Raw genomic sequence first — 18,083 nt, forward strand, 5'->3', positions numbered from 1 at the left:
GGCCTGGTCGGCCCGGCCACGTGTTTCTTCAAGGCTGATGGAACGGACCCCATTCCGCTTCTGCCCAAAATGCCATAACAAGTATCCATATACAGATCAGCATCTGGTCTGTAACTTGTGTCTTTTTCCAGAGCACAAGGAGAATACCTGTGAAGCCTGTCGAGCGTTTCGGTCGAGGAAGACATTAAGAGACCGAAGAGCAAGAAGACTGCAGATGGCGTTGGCGGCGACAGGACAAGGGCGTTTCGAAGAGGAAGAAGAAAGCTTCTCCATCCATGAATCGGACTCGGACGAGCTCGATCCCGAAGAAACGCCGAAAACCGTAAGACGTCGAAACATAAAACTCACGAGAAGACAACAAAAGCCCAGGGGATGCCACCGCCAACAGGCCATGGCTTAACCCGAAAAATAGGTGACCGATCATCGGCACCGAAAAAGGGCATGCATGTGGCGAAGTCATCCGACTCCGGTCGAGATACCGCCACACAGCTATCTCGGGCCCGAGACAGCGGCTCCGAACAGATTCGGCACCGAGACAGTGGCACCGAAATGGTTCGGCACCGAGACACCACGACACCAAAAATAAAGAAGGTTGCCTCGGAGCCCAAAAAGGCGACCGAAAAGATTTTGATTCCGAAACATCCAGCCTCGGAACCGAAAACAGGTTCCTACACAGAGGAACAGGGATTGTCCTCCCAGATGCAAGGACATAAGTTCGGAGAGGAACTTCAATACTTCAAAACTCAAAGAAGGCTCCACATTCAAAAAGACACAGGGAAGATAAGCATTCTTCCCCCAATTAAGATGAAAAGAAGACTTGCCTTTCAAGAAAATGACAAGCAGCCACAGGCAGAGGTGGCAAGACAAACAACTCCACCACCATCTCCACCACCATCAATGCACACATCACCGGTAGCCACTCCACCACTGATGCAATCCCCGACTCATACTGCAATGAGTCAAGATGATCCTGATGCATGGGACCTTTATGATGCTCCTGTATCAGATAACAGCCCAGACTGTTACCCTACAAGGCCGTCGCCACCTGAAGACAGTACATCCTACACGCAGGTGGTCTCAAGGGCAGCTGCGTTTCATAACGTCACCTTGCATTCAGAACCAATTGAGGATGACTTTTTATTTAATACACTCTCCTCCACTCATAGTCAATACCAAAGCTTACCTATGCTCCCGGGAATGCTAAAACATTCAAAACAAATATTTCAGGATCCTGTTAAAGGCAGAGCCATAACTCCAAGGGTGGAAAAAAAGTACAAGCCACCACCAACAGACCCTGTTTATATTACGCAGCAATTAACACCAGATTCTGTGGTTGTTGGGGCAGCTCGCAAGAGAGCAAACTCTCATACCTCGGGAGATGCACCACCTCCAGACAAGGAGAGTCGCAAATTCGATGCTGCTGGTAAAAGAGTTGCAGCACAAGCTGCAAACCAATGGCGTATTGCCAGTTCACAAGCACTTTTGGCAAGATACGATAGAGCTCATTGGGACGAAATGCAGCATTTCATAGAACACTTACCCAAAGAGTTCCAGAAAAGGGCACAACAAGTGGTAGAAGAAGGACAAAGTATCTCCAATAATCAGATACGGTCATCAATGGACGCAGCAGATACAGCTGCAAGGACAGTAAATACTGCAATAACAATAAGGAGACACTCATGGTTGCGTACGTCAGGATTCAAGCCGGAAATACAACAAGCCGTACTGAATATGCCCTTTAATGAACAGCAGCAGTTTGGGCCGGAAGTCGACACTGCTATTGAAAATCTCAAAAAAGATACTGATACCGCAAAAGCCATGGGTGCACTCTACCCCCCACAAAGCAGAGGCACATTTCGCAAGACACCATTTAGGGGAGGGTTTCGAGGTCAACCTACAGAGGCCACAACCTCACAAGCAAGGCCCACTTATAAAAGCCAATACCAGCGGGGAAGTTTTCGGGGCCAATATAGAGGGGCACAATTCCCAAAAAATAGAGGGAAGTTCCAAAGCCCCAAAACCCCTCAAAACAAACAGTGACTTCCAAGTCACACATCCCCAACACATAACACCTGTGGGGGGGAGACTAAGACTATTTTACAAACATTGGGAGGAGATAACAACAGACACTTGGGTACTGGCAATTATCCAGCATGGTTATTGCATAGAATTTCTCAAATTCCCTCCAAACGTACCACCGAAAACACACAATATGTCAAAAGAACATATAGATCTTCTAGGACTAGAAGTTCAGGCATTACTACTAAAAGAAGCAATAGAATGAGTACCAGAACACCAGAAAGGAACAGGAGTTTACTCTCTGTACTTTCTCATACCCAAAAAAGACAAGACTCTGAGACCTATATTAGATCTCCGAACATTAAATACCTACATCAAATCAGATCACTTTCACATGGTGACATTACAAGACGTAATCCCACTACTCAAACAACAAAACTACATGACAACACTAGACCTAAAGGATGCATATTTCCATATACTGATACATCCTTCACACAGAAAGTACTTAAGGTTTGTATTCCAAGGGATACATTACCAATTCAAGGTGTTGCCATTCGGAATAACAACTGCGCCAAGAGTTTTTACAAACTGCCTAGCAGTCGTAGCTGCACATATCAGAAGGCAGCAAATACATGTGTTCCCGTACCTAGATGATTGGGTAATCAAAAACAACACGCTAGAAAAGTGTTCACAACACACAGAGTATGTCATAGAAACCCTCCACAAACTAGGTTTCACAATCAACTACACAAAGTCACACCTTCTGCTGTGTCAAACACAGCAATACTTAGGGGCGACAATCAACACAGCAAAAGGGATTGCCACTCCAAGTCCACAAAGAGTTCAGGCATTTCACAATGTAATACAGGCCATGTATCCAAATCAAAAAATACAAGTCAAAATGGTGATGAAACTCTTAGGCATGATGTCCTCATGCATAGCCATTGTCCCAAACGCAAGGTTGCACATGCGGCCCTTACAACAGTGCCTAGCATCACAGTGGTCACAGGCACAGGGTCAAATTCTAGATCTGGTGTTGGTAGACCGCCAAACATACACCTCGCTTCAATGATGGAACAGTATAAATTTAAACCAAGGGCGGCCTTTCCAAGACCCAGTGCCACAATATGTAATAACAACAGATGCCTCCATGATAGGGTGGGGAGCACACCTCAATCAATACAGCATCCAAGGACAATGGGACACTCACCAAAAACAGTTTCACATAAATCACTTAGAACTATTGGCAGTATTTCTAGCGCTGAAAGCATTTCAACCCATAATAAGCTACAAACACATTCTTGTCAAAACAGACAACATGACAACGATGTATTACCTAAACAAACAGGGAGGCACACACTCAACACAGTTGTGTCTCCTGGCACAGAAAATATGGCATTGGGCGATTCACAACCACATTCGCCTAATAGCACAATTTATTCCAGGAATTCAGAACCAGCTAGCAGACAATCTTTCTCGGGATCACCAACAGATCCACGAATGGGAGCTTCACCCCCAAATACTAAATACTTACTTCCAGAGTTGGGGAACACCACAAATAGATCTATTTGCAACAAAGGAAAACGCAAAATGCCAAAACTTCGCATCCAGGTACCCACAAGATCAGTCTCAGGGCAATGAGTTATGGATGAGTTGGTCAGGGATATTTGCGTACGCTTTTCCCCCTCTCCCACTCCTTCCACATCTAGTAAACAAGCTGAGTCAAAACAAACTCAAACTCATACTAATAGCACCAACATGGGCAAGGCAACCTTGGTACACAACACTACTAGACCTCTCAGTAGTGCCTCATGTCAAACTACCAAACATACCAGATCTGTTAACGCAACACAAACAACAGATCAGACACCCAAATCCAGCATCGCTGAATCTAGCAATCTGGCTCCTGAAGTCCTAGAGTTCGGACATTTAGACCTTACACAGGAATGTATGGAGGTCATAAAACAAGCTAGGAAACCTACCACTAGACATTGCTATGCAAATAAGTGGAAAAGATGTGTTTATTACTGCCATAATAATCAAATTCAACCCTTACACGCATCTGCCAAAGACATCGTAGGATACTTACTACATTTGCAAAAATCAAAGCTAGCTTTTTCTTCCATTAAAATACATCTTACAGCAATTTCAGCTTACCTGCAAATTACGCACTCAACTTCTCTATTTAGAATACCAGTCATAAAAGCATTTATGGAAGGTCTAAAGAGAATTATTCCACCAAGAACACCACCAGTTCCTTCATGGAACCTCAACATTGTCTTAACACGACTCATGGGTCCACCTTTTGAGCCCATGCACTCTTGTGAAATGCAATACTTAACATGGAAAGTTGTATTTTTAATTGCCATCACATCTTTAAGAAGAGTAAGTGAGATTCAAGCATTTACCATACAAGAACCATTTATTCAGATACACAAGCATAAAGTAGTTCTACGAACAAATCCTAAATTTTTACCAAAAGTCATATCACCGTTCCACTTAAATCAAACAGTAGAATTACCAGTGTTCTTCCCACAGCCAGACTCTGTAGCTGAAAGAGCACTACATACATTAGACATCAAAAGAGCGTTAATGTACTACATTGACAGAACAAAACTAATTCGCAAAACAAAACAATTATTTATTGCTTTCCAAAAACCTCATACAGGAAATCCAATTTCTAAGCAAGGCATTGCTAGATGGATAGTTAAGTGCATTCAAACCTGTTATCTTAAAGCAAAAAGAGAACTGCCTATTACACCAAAGGCACACTCAACTAGAAAGAAAGGTGCTACCGTGGCCTTTCTAGGAAATATTCCAATGACAGAAATATGTAAGGCAGCTACATGGTCTACGCCTCATACATTTACCAAACACTACTGTGTAGACGTGCTAACAACACAGCAAGCCAGAGTAGGCCAAGCAGTACTACGAACATTGTTTCAGACAACTTCAACTCCTACAGGCTGAACCACCGCTTTTGGGGAGATAACTGCTTACTAGTCTATGCACAGCATGTGTATCTGCAGCTACACATGCCACCGAACTGAAAATGTCACTTACCCAGTGTACATCTGTTCGTGGCATTAGTCGCTGCAGATTCACATGCGCACACCCGCCTCCCCGGGAGCCTGTAGCCGTTTAGAAGTTGATCTTGAACATCTGTATATTTGTAAATATATATATTAGTTTAAACTACATTATGTACATACGTATTCACTCCATTGCATGGGCACTATTACTAGCATATACAACTCCTACCTCACCCTCTGCGGGGGAAAACAATCTAAGATGGAGTCGACGCCCATGCGCAATGGAGCCGAAATGGGAGGAGTCCCTCGATCTCGTGACTCGAAAAGACTTCTTCGAAGAAAAACAACTTGTAACACTCCGAGTCCAACACCAGATGGCGGGATGTGCACAGCATGTGAATCTGCAGCGACTAATGCCACGAACAGATGTACACTGGGTAAGTGACATTTTCCATATATATATATACATATATATATGCTTGATGGCATGTGTGGCTGTAGATACACATGCTCTGTATACTTCTGCCATCTAGTGTTGGGTCTTGAAGGTTGCAAGTTGTTTTTCTTCGAATTTCACCATATTATTACCTAATTAACTTCCCATCCTAGAACTCTACAAACGTAGCAGCAACTTCCTGCCCTATAAACCTACAAATCTAATAGCCCTCAAATAAGATAAAATTAAACTAAATCAATATTATATCATTTACATAATAAATGTCAATGATAGAATTAAATAAAATGTATTAAATAATTTACAATTATTTTTAACTAATCAACTTCCCACTCTATCCCTCTATAAACCCAACAACGTGCTACAACACTATAAATTACTATATAAAGTTAAATTAAAAATTCTAAATCACTTAAAATTAGAGGCTATATTAAAAAAGCTTTATATAAACAATAGTACCATGTAAAATTAATCTATGTACTAAAACACATTCAAGTAATAAAAAAAATCGATACTTTACACATTACATTATTGAAAACGTTAGTGAAAACATCAGTATTATTTAAAACGGTACTACCTCAAAAAACAATATTCCTGTCAACGATATTTGTGCATCACAATATTTGTGTATCACAGTATTTATTTTACAATATTTCTGCCTCCTTATATTTTTAAATCAATATTTTGTCCAAACACCCTGAATTCCACCAAGTATCCAATTAAGGCCGGCCTTGATACTACATATTGCTTGTTGAAAGCAGTGGGCACTAGTTGTTCTCTGCCGACGTGTGGATGAGATCCACTGGCTTTTCTGGAAATGTGCAGACATCCATTATTGATATGCCTTACAATGTGTCCCGCATATTTGGTGAAAAGGCCGACTCTGCCCTCAAATGCTTCAATGAAATCTGCTCCACTGCCCATTCTTGGACCTTTCCATTCCTGCTTGTCAATTTCACTCCTTTTGAGGTTTCTGCAGAGGGCTAGGGCCTAGACAGCAATCAGGTCCTGCCACCCCAGTCCTCTTGGGCCATGAACGGGGATCAAGCATGCATCAAACAGCCTTTTCACATTCTGCCACCAACCAGGCATCATTCTTAAAATCGCTTTAACTTGCCTTAAGCAGCACACAGCCACCCTGTTGGAGGCTGAATCAAGACATTTTCCTGCAGGGTAGTAGTCTATCACATCTGACAAATGGGTCCTCCAGCTCATCCATTAGGGTTATGCTCTTCTATTTCTCTATGACTCATCATCCCTTCCTCCGACATCAGCACGGCTTTCAGAGGAGAACCTCTCCATCTTGATCCAAGAGATGCAGATCTTTCTGACAATAGGGGCTAGCAAGAGGGTGCTAGCCTTGGAAGTGGCAAAGGTTTGTTACTCCCATGATTTCCTTGTGCTGAGGAGGGATGGAGGCCTGTGTCTTATTTGAGATCTTCATCATCTGAATTCTTTACTGTGGAAGGACAAATTTTAATGGTCTGCAAACACTAAGGGCTCATTACACAAGAGTTAAGCCTGCTAACACTGCGTGGCATGTGGAGTGCCAGTTCTTGACATTTACCAGACTGCAACATGGGCGTCAGTTCACTTGTTCATGAAGCACTACTGCCTTGACAACCAGGTCCAACAGGAGGGAGATTTTGCCTGTTCGGTCCTAGGACATTTTGGTCCGTGCCCACTGCACAGATCCTCCACTTTAGGGATCTCCTGCTTGAGTATGTACTATGAAGGTGAGAAGAAACAAGTTACTTACCTTTGGTAGTGCTTTTTCTGGTGGATACTGTTTCTAACTGTTGATTCATCAATGCCCTTCCACCTCGCAGTTCTGTGGCGGGGTCTCTTTTTACCATCTAAAAAAGTCCCAAATTGGAGATCTGCACACTGGTATCTCCATTTGCTTTGTACTCCATGTCTGAGGGTGTGGAAAGAGTCAACCAAGAAACTGATGCAGAGGGGTGGCGCGTATATGTGACTCCGCTCCAACTCTTACCTGAGGGAACATTGTGCCACCTATCAGCGTGCAGGAACACTGCGGTAAAAACATTTGAATCCAGTGAGGCAGCTTGGGAATATTCTAAAGGTGATGAATTTGCTGTTATATACAGTATCCACCAGAAACAATGTTACAGAAGGTAAGTAACCATATGTGCCAAGAGTTTACCTCCTTTCCTGCCTCTTATTCTCACTTAAAAAGGTCCATGTGATTGCAAGGGGAGTGTGAGTGATAGAACATCAACTTTATCATCATGCCTAAATGTGTGATTGGCGAAGGCTTGTATGTGTACATCAGTTGATGCAGTCAAGGAGTTGCCCTGAATCTAATTTTAAATCCTTAATCACCTTTTAATGTGGGATTAAGTAAGTTTTCTTCCAATATTGCTGCACGTCCAACGACAAGAGAAATCACACAAGTGAATATAGTTTATTTTTAGTTATTTTTGTTTAATGTGTTTAGATTTTGTTTCTTGTTATCTCCTGTGTTTTAAGACCTTGCATGTTCCTTCACAGTTGTGGGTTTATTGAACTCTGACTTCATATTTATTTAAAGAGAAATTGTTTACAAGCGGGCTCTGAGATTCCAGTATTTGCCTGCCATATCTTAATTTGCATACAATTTTCATATGCCTTCTCAGGCTCCGGAGTGGTAGGAAATCTTCTGTGCTCTGTTGTTGATAGAACTGTACTCCGTCATTTGCTATAACTGTGCTCCACCATTGCTTGAACTTGAGTTCAAAATGTTATGTAGTAGTTACAGGCATTTGTGTATTCTGCATCATCAATGCATCTGAAGTTCATTCAATCAGAACTGTCCTGTCTTTAATGCTGCTGCTGTTGCCAGGCATGGCTCCAAACTTGTGTGATTATCTACCATACTTATTGGTTGTGTCTCCTTGCAGCATGGAAGAGTGTGAAGCACTATGCACAAGAATGGCAATCATGGTCAATGGGAAATTCCGCTGCCTTGGCAGCGTCCAGCACCTCAAAAACAAGTATGTTTCCTTTGTTTCCTTCTGCATTTGTTAGACATACCTTTCTGCCTCATTCCACAAAAACACATTTGTTTGCCCTATTGAGATTATGCTGAATAAAGACTTTGGGGCATATTTAGAAGAAATAATGCCTTGCTGCATTGCCGCAGAAATACTTACAATGCACAGAAATCCGTTACTATGCCATGGATGTGCCATAATTACAATATGGGGCACCATGGCGCAAGGACTCAAGGTGCATCACAAAATCTGACACATCTGTAGGAATTTTGCCATTACGAATCAGCCCCAAAAGTTACGCATCACTGAAATTGGTCTCAGAACTGATGCAACTTCAGCAATGAGTCAAAAATTAGAGGTGCTGCCTCAGTTTTATTTGATGCAGGTAACCTAATGTGTCAGGACCAATATGAAAAACTGTAAAGTGGTGGAATAGCACCTTTTACAATCTTACATTGGTCCTGGATGTAGTGTAAGCAGTATGGCTATGTGTCACTTTGCAGTGGGCATTGTCTACTTATGTGTATGTGGAGACCTGAGCATGTGTGACATAGTGAGTGACAGTGTTATGGGAGTGAATACAAGTACATGGTGTAATGTAATGTAGAAATACATGTATTACCCACCTCATGTGTGCACTTACCTGTTGTGCTGTGGAGTACGCTGGGCTGGGCTTGGAGACCCATTCCTCCATGGAGATGTGACAATCCTGGCCTTTCCCTTACAAGGAGAACACAATGTCACATTGCCTTGCTACAGAGGATGATGAAATCATAGGTGCCATGGTCCCAGCTTGATCAAGGGGTCCTACAACATGATCGTTACATGTGTAGGCCCACTACTAGTAGAGGGGACGTGAAATACAGACATATTTAAATGCGTAAAGTAACTTAAGATGGGCAAGTTCCTATCGGAAAGCCATTGTGTCATTTCCTACACCTGGGTTAATGAGACATAGGAATTTTGACGCATTCCAGGCTAAAAGTGACACCTCTCAAAGATGCGTCACACAGTAGAAAACTTGTAAATATCACTGCAACAGTCCTAAATGAGTTTTTACAAAGGAACACCTCCCCTGCATACATTATAAACTGTGTGGCACAGCTAGTTCCAGTGCAGGTATTTTTTGATGCAGCCCATCAAAAACTGACGCATTGGGTCCAATGCATCATTTTGCAAATAAGGAGCAACATGAAGCAGAGAATGCATCACTGACGCGTAACAAAAAATGACACAACAGCTGCACAAGCTTCATGTAAATTTGCCCCTTTGTTGTCTTCACCTCGTCATCTTGTGTGGACTTTGAGCCCAATATTGGCTCAATTCTTTCTAAATATGATAGTTGTATCCATATTGTTTGTTTTATAATTACTGTAATGTTTTATTGACTGTACAAATAAATCATTCATTCATTCATTCTTATCTGTTTGCAGTTGGGGGGCTTCCGATTAAAAGGGAAGTTAAATTATGTCCAGTGCATTCTCTCCCAACAATTATCAATGTAGTATCACCCATCAGTGGAAATGTCTCTTGAGGGGATGTGCTGTTTCCTTGTGAAGTAGAGAAACTGGTCAAGCTGCCATCCTGGAAGATACTCGTGTTTCATGGGAAACAGTAGTTTAGTATGGTGCTTGGCAAAACCTGTGCTTCCCATGCATTTAGAAAACTTGCAGGCTGCAGTTCGATGACCACGGGTCATGAGATAAGATTTACAATCATGACAAATGGAGGCAACATAGCTATTAGCAAATTCTGTCTCTAGTTAAGAAAAGCCCAGTGAAATTTAGAAATCCATGGCAGTTTCTAATGCAGTTTGCCTTTTGTCAGGCAAGAAGTATTAGTCTAATCTAGATTATTTCGGTGTTCTCTTCCCATGCCCCAGATAATGGTGTTAGCATTAGAGACAGATCAGAAGAAAATATACTATTTTAGGTGAAGTAGACTTTAGTATCTTTCTTTTGGTGCTGATGAAATTACTACTATTTGTTACACAAAATGCAATGTTTAGGAGTGAAACTTCATTTTCTCGCAATGTAAACGATAGCTCCTGGGCTACGACTGTGGGCTGTGATTGAGTCTCTCAGAGCGCACAACTAATTCACAAACCTGGCTAATGAGGACTTGGTTTGGGAAGGGATAAAGGAGAGAGGAAGGGGGCGGAGAAAGGGAAAGATGGCAGATAAAAGAGAGAAATATACTGGTTGAGCAACAGAACTGTCACATTCATGTGCTAAAAGCATTACTATCTTCAGAGCTGGTCAATAATGCTAACCAATGTCCCAGCCTACTTTATGGGCCTTCAAAAGTGGCTTCTGTCCATAAGCCACATGAAGCCATATACCCACCATATGTTTCATCAGCCATTGGTACATTGCAAGTCTATTAGACTTAAACTTACCTTACTATTTTTCAACTGCTGATCTCTGTTGGCTAAATGGTGCAGTAAATCCCTTGACCACTGTCAGAAAGTGGTCAAAAATTACTTTTTAGCTCATATTGGAGGGGTGTGAGGCTGAGGGTCTATCAGTTCAGAATATTGACTTTAACACCAGTACTGCTAAGGTTTTTATGCCTAAGAGCGATGACCATATCTGGGTTGTTTTCTTTTTTAGCTATATCATTAAAGATTTTCTGAGTCTCTTTGTCTTGTTTTCAGGTTCGGAGATGGTTACACGATCATAGTCCGAATATCCGGGTCAAATCCTGACCTGAAGCCTGTAGAGGAATTCTTTGCAATTGCCTTTCCAGGCAGCGTACTAAAGGAGAAACACCGGGGCATGCTGCAGTACCAGCTTCGCTCCACGCACTCTTCTCTGGCTAGGATATTCAGTATCCTCTCCAAGAACAAGAAGAAATTCCAAATCGAAGACTACTCCGTCTCGCAGACTACACTTGACCAAGTAAGTGTTTGTTGGTTGTCTGTGACTAAAATGTGTTGATCTGTTGGAAACTGAGTATTGTAATCTAAATGTCAGTGTAAGAAAATCAAAATTAAAAGTCAGGATGCCACACTTTCAACAACTCATTTGTTTTCATGGCCAAAAATGTTTACAGGAAATACTTTGTCTTGGGAAAGAATATTACCTTTTGAATAGGATTTGCTACTGTTGGTTAAGTACCTTTCGAGTGGGATTTGCTACTGTTGGTTGAGTAGAACTGTGAGATGAAACCTCAGGTCACAGATTTCATTCCTGGTGAGAGTCAAGTCAGAACTGGGGTAATCAAGACCTGGAAAGATGTAGGGAGATACCTCTTGTTTCTTAGAGCACAAATTATGAAAGATTCCAGCCACACCAAGCGGTGGTGAAGAACTCCGTTTGACCCAGAAGTAAATAGGACTTTATAGATGGCATTAGAATGGCCACCGCCTCCACCACCCTAGTGTAGCAAGAGCATCTATGATGCCCCTTTGGCATCTTTGAGTAACCCGAAAGCATCTCTAGCAGGCCAAGGGTGGAGCAGAATCCATGCAGCTGTCTCGGGACAGGTGTCAGGACTGCTCCAAAGTGGCCATCCATCTATACTGGTTGTTTGGAGGCGGACCAGTTCGAAAAAGATCACCTGGTTTACAGAGGCAGGCAAATGTGTAGCGGAAACTGTTGTTTTTGCCAGAATTATAAGGCCCAAACTTTTATTTATTTTTTAAGAAATCCCTCTACCGCCTAGAAATGCACATGCAGCACACTCCGCCCAGAGCACTAAGCTGTGTAAATAAACACATCTTGTCACATCCCCATTGGATCCAGTTGAATATAATGCAGAGGATAGCTGGAGAGCATCGGAGATATACAGTGTTTTTTCATGGTTGATGACCTGGAACTATGAGCACCTCCGCAATGATACTGTAGTCTATAGTCTTCCTCACACCACAGAAAGCCTCTCACTGGAAGCGATGGATAAATACAATTTCAGGCTTATCAATATGCACAGCATATTAATTCAAGCAGGGAGTAGATTTAGGAACCCAATAAAAAAGCCATGAAGACTACCAAACAGATAATTTGCACCAAGCAATGGAAAGAGATAGAGAAAAACTTAGGGCCATATGTATCAAACAATTTTGCATTCACAAACAGTGCGAATCGCAAAATTCGGCCGTTTGCGAATGCAAAAATGCCTTTCAAGATGTATGAAAGGCATTCCCCATGCAATTTCAAGGAATTGCTAAAATAACGATTGCCTGAAATTGCGACTTCATTTAGAGAATCGCACATTGCGATTCTCTAAATAGGAAATCGCAAATAGGGAATTCCTATTTGCGATTTTCAAAGCACATGTATCAAGCATTTCCTAAATGCGAATTGGGCATTTAGGAAATGCAATTACCACCAAATCCAAGTTGATGGTAAGCATGTGCAATTTTTAAAAGTGCATTATAAATGCATTTTTTTTAATGGCATGTAGCGCACACATGCCCTTAGGGCATGTGTGCTCTTCCCATGTCCACAAATATTTTTTTTTGGGGTGCATCAAAGGGGGCCTTAGGCCCCCAGCACCCTGGGGTTTGCATTACCTAATTTGCAAATCCCTAACTGGAAATCGCAAATTAGACAATGCAAAACCATTCGCACCTATGGGTCTAGGCCCAAAGGGATGAGTGGAGTCCCATTCCCTAATTGCGATTCGCTAATAGCGATTGCGAATTTTAAGAAATTGCTATTACCGACTCGCAATTTTCATACATCCCATGTTGCATTTATTAAATAGCGATTACTTAAAATTCGCTATTTAAAAAATGCAAACCAGGAGCATGAGGCATCTGGCCCTTAGTGAGCTGTGAGGTAAATGCAACGGTGGAGAGAAATGGTTGGTGGGCAGATGCCACTTTCTTATAGTAACAGTGAACATCTAGTCTTTGATAGGTGTTATTACCCAGTTCTCCAGTAATCATTTTATGTGTGTCAGAAGGAATAACGCAATCTGAGTGATGCATGCACTGAAAAAAACCTGAAAGGAAATGACATACCAAAAGTGACTCCTTTGTCTTCCTCTCCAGGTATTTGTAAATTTTGCCAAGGACCAAAGTGATGATGACCATCTCAAGGACATGTCATTGCACAAAAACCAGACTGTTGTAGACGTTGCACTCCTCACATCCTTTTTAAAGGATGAGAAAGTGAAAGAAAGTTGTGTGTGACGGTCTACGTTGTGACCTGCACTATTTGCGGCTGAAGAGTGTATTAGAGGATCGCTGTTCCGATAGCAACTGCTGGGGATGTGACGCTTCAGCAGAACAAGGTCAGGAAAATCTGAAGGGATAAATGGAATAAAAACTGGACACTACTGACGCAGTTCAATGCAATGCAATTCAATGCAATGAGAAACGAAATTCCATTGTGTGAGACAGCTTCCCCGGGACTCTGCCTTCCTGAACTGTTCTCCAACAGAAGACTTGAAAGTAGCTAATAGAGCTTGACTGCAGTACACGAAGCTGCAGCATCGTACCCGCTGGATCCCGTGGGTTGTACGCCATCGTTTTTTGTTTTTTTTTCTATTAGTTTTGTGTTATTGTTAGTTTGAACAACATTGCTATATCTTGGCCAGTGATTATTTATTGCAATTTTAGGGTACATTAGTACACTAATGCCGTGTCCGCTCTGGTATCCTTTTTGCGTGAAAGAGATGACCAGGTTGATGCATCGTGGTCTGCTTGGATTTGTGTTATGGCTTCATAAACGTATCCACTACCAGCACTCAGTCTTTTCTTACAGGACAGCACGTGCGGTTGCAGTGTCTCTCCCTTTACCATTTCGAATCAGGTTACCTCTGGGAAAGATGCTGCCAAGAATGGTTAATACTTTCAATTCTGTTTGTTTATGCTGCCAGCAATGCAGCCGGAGTATTAATGAACATTCTTTTCAGTGTAAGGTTTCTCCACCATGTCTGGTAGGTAGACCGCCTCTTTGGAGAAGGTTTCCGCCCACACTGCTGATTCCTTGCCCATGTCACTGGCCATTTACACTTACCATCATGGAGGTGCGGGCTGACTAACCTTATCAAGTACTGACAAGTCTTCATAAGAAATGCAATAGTACAGTCAAATACACGGTGGCACCAATGTGATGATTTTTGGGCAATATACTAGGCAGTACAATGACACAGTGCATAACTGCGCTATCATCTGTTAACCCAGGATAGCATTTCCTATAAATAAAAGCCATCTTGACCTCTTCATGCTATAAAACCTGACAAATATTCCATTGCCGGCAATGGAAGATAACTGCTATGAGAACTGAGAAAAAAGGGTGTGCCACTTTGGTGCTGCGTGTAGAGATGATTTCATTTTCTTTCCTTTGTGTTAATGGAGTGGATGTAGTGGGATGGGGAACCAGAAGCAGATCAGTGTGCCACTAGTAAGCCAAAACTACGCAAACATCAAGGCTAACTTTGGAAATTAAAGTCACTTATTCTTCAGCAACAGATGGATATTGGTAGTCAGTTGCTAAATGGCCTGCTCCAGTCCTTCGTGCCATGCACAGGGTAATTCACAAATCGGATACTGAGCCATTTTCACATCCATGCCACCCTACAGCCTCCTAATCTGAGTAGAAATATTAAATATTTTGTACCTGATTTTTTAGGCTTAATCAATGTACTGCAGACTAATGCCAAAAAAGAAACTCTTCCCTTGAGGTCTTGTCATGCCCTGTTCTTATCATACATTGTGACCTAGAGGTCAATATTACAAGCACCTTTTACACAAATGCATCCTATAAATGTTATTAAGAAAAGCAGATGACCTGCTCATCACCGCTTGATATCAGTCACTGGTGGTTATTGTGACTGAGGGGATTTTATCTCTGCACGAAACGTGTGGAGGAAGACTCCATCAAGAGCTGCTCTCAGCCTATAATTTCAGGTTAACACTGGGGACACTATGCCATGTGTCAGAACTGCCTCCTATTTGGTGAGTTCCAAACCGAAAGGTCACCGTTTGTAATGTGATTTTCTACTTTATCCATTTTCCAAACCTTAGAAAACATATTTCAGGGTGTCTCTTTACATATCTTTCTAGCCTAGAATACACCTATTTTCAGTCTTCAAATGTCAGCAGGTGTGGCTAAACATTTTTGTGCCAGCTTTTAGCCCTGCATATCACCAGCTCTGATATGATCTGAACCTATCACAGAGTTGAAAACTGTTGCATGTTTGTGAGTTTTCTTGTCAGTGAGAGAGTAGCTCACTAAGAGATGGGGGGTGCAGTATGGAGGGTCGCTTCCCAAAAAATAAAAAAAGCAGTTTGTTTTTGCCTCCTGCTGTTCCTATGATTGATCATTTTAGGAACCCTGAACACATGACCATTTCAAATTAAGTCCTTTTATAAGCATTCTGCTGCTGTATTTTGGTTGAAGTATCAGCCTTAAAAATACTTCATCGACTGTATCGACTACCACTATGTCATTGAGGGAAGTGGATGTAAAATTAAGAATAGTACATCTATACTTATTTTTCCATAGTGAATGCTAATGTTTGTAGCCTCATGTAGTGCCAACCACATGCATACAGTGATCTAAGAGCGATACTCAGTTTCCCTGCTCCCTATCAGGAGACGACGACCTATGCCACAGTTTATGCCACAGTTTTTGTGTGTACATTTCTGTGGATTTCATTACAGATCTTTTTGGTCATTTCCTCAATCTGTTTAGAATAACACATGTATTTACTGCCTGTGGCTCCACCACGATGTAGGGAGATGTGTGGAAATGCAATACCTCGGGCTGTCTTAAAGTCTTTCTGCAGCAACGTTTTGTAATCATCTGAGATTTGAGGTTAATTAACGGGGTATTGCAGACGTTGCTGCTAGAAGTGGCCTGTTGCTGAAACCCATAAGCATTGCTCTGCAGTAGTTTTCAACATTCTCAATCTGATTGCTTTCTGCACACTCTTGAACTGCCATGTCTTAAAGGTGCCCTTTCCCCAATAAGTACCCCCATCACCAGCCTACAGTAAAGACTATGCCTTATGACAAGTACCTCAGGGGGCCCTTACAAGATATGTTATTGAGCCCTAGTTAAAATGATATTGTGCCAGCTATTTTGTCTGGCACAGTACAGCATTTGCTATATGTAGGGCCAAGTGATGTGAATAGTGTGATGTATACTTAGTCTTGCTTTGCCCTAAAACCTGCACGTCGCACAATCCTACCCTTGGGGTGGCCCTTCCTTTCATCACACAGTTGTGTCATAGGCCAATGTTTTGACAGTCAAGCAAATACTTATATCACTTGTGTCCACTTTTACTTCAAAAACTCCCATAAGATAGTGGAACAGGGAGCATCTGCATGCCTGATGGTTGGTCTCATCAAATCAAAACGACCACTTGCTTGCTTTTACATGGTGGTATTGATTTTATAGTATTGTTTGTGTTTCAATAAGGACTTAACATTTGACATTTCTCCCACAGGGCCCACTCCCCTTGAGAAGTGTTGTTTTTCTCCGTACTGTTGGTCCTTCATTCCAAGCACTTTATGTTTTCTGTAATGGGATCTAATTTTGCACTGGAATACCCATTATCTTTGCAAATACTAGACAAAGGTTTTACAATATAGATTTCTACAAGAAGTCCTAAAGTTGTCATTTTCATGAAAAGAAAGAAAAAGAAGAAAAAAAGTGTATTGTCATATAACTGTTTATGTGAAATATTACACACATAGGCAGGTTTATATGTTTAATTGCCTTGTATTACATAATGTAAGTCACAAAAACAAAATAAAAGCTGTGACCATTGCCTGTTTTTCATGCACAAAATAAATGAAAAATGTGTGTATCTCATAATTCAGACCAGTGTAGAGAAAGAGAAGACACAACTTGGTTCAACTGATGGGGTTTTAAGTCTTTCCTCTTGTTTTAATCTTGGCAGCCCCCTGTGCAGTCACATCCTACCCAACTAAGCATATCTTCGCAAAGATAGTTTCCATGAACCAACAACTGTATCCAATTAAATGGAGAAAAAACAGATAGTGTTGTTTGGCAAGGGTCAGAAGTCTTGGTCAGCGGACAGGTGGCCTGCTGAATGAGGCCCCACTCCTTGCCGAAAACAGGTGGTAAAAAATTATCATTGTTAAGTTGGACCAGGCACTTTCCATGAAGGACCAAGTCAGCACAATATGTGGCACCTATTTTTCCACTATGCTTCTACTTAGGAAAATAATTCCATGACTCCCCACTTCATCAAGAAAACCCCTAGTTCAGGCACTGATTACGAGTCACCTGGTCTATGGGAATGTACTACTAGTAGCAGCAAACGAGCCATTGCTGGCCAGACTAATTTGCAACCTCCCCTCTCGCTCATCCTCTACTCCCATTTTGAAAGCCCTCCATTGACTCCCTATCAGGAAACGGGCCATCTTTAAACTGTGCTGCCTGACCCGCAAGGCACTAACCAAACGGCTTCCCTCATACTTGCATGACAGATTCAGTCTACACCAGCCTACGTGACTGCTTAAATTATAATCAAATCAAACTTTACTAAAAATCGATCCCCACCTCCAGATTTGACAGCAGATCTTTTCCATATCGTGCTCCACTCCACTGGAGCAAGCTTCCTTTGCAAATCTAGATGTGCCAGGATTTTCCAACA

At 41.9% G+C, this 18,083-nt stretch overlaps 1 protein-coding gene across 2 annotated transcripts in view; it reads left to right on the top strand.

Annotated features, from left to right (window-relative positions):
• The window catches only part of ABCA1 (ATP binding cassette subfamily A member 1), a 176,342-nt gene extending 159,111 nt beyond the window's left edge, over nucleotides 1-17,231 (top strand). For both annotated transcript variants that reach the window (XM_069240375.1, XM_069240383.1), the window contains exons 48-50: nucleotides 8,412-8,504; nucleotides 11,161-11,404; nucleotides 13,501-17,231. In XM_069240375.1, coding sequence (XP_069096476.1) covers nucleotides 8,412-8,504; nucleotides 11,161-11,404; nucleotides 13,501-13,641 — 478 coding nt within the window. In that variant the 3' untranslated portion in view covers nucleotides 13,642-17,231. The remainder of the gene's footprint in view (nucleotides 1-8,411; nucleotides 8,505-11,160; nucleotides 11,405-13,500) is intronic.
• Nucleotides 17,232-18,083: the final 852 nt, after the last annotated feature.

The sequence above is a fragment of the Pleurodeles waltl genome, chromosome 1_2 (assembly GCF_031143425.1).
Source record: "Pleurodeles waltl isolate 20211129_DDA chromosome 1_2, aPleWal1.hap1.20221129, whole genome shotgun sequence".
In the NCBI taxonomy this organism is placed as follows: Eukaryota; Metazoa; Chordata; class Amphibia; order Caudata; family Salamandridae; genus Pleurodeles; species Pleurodeles waltl.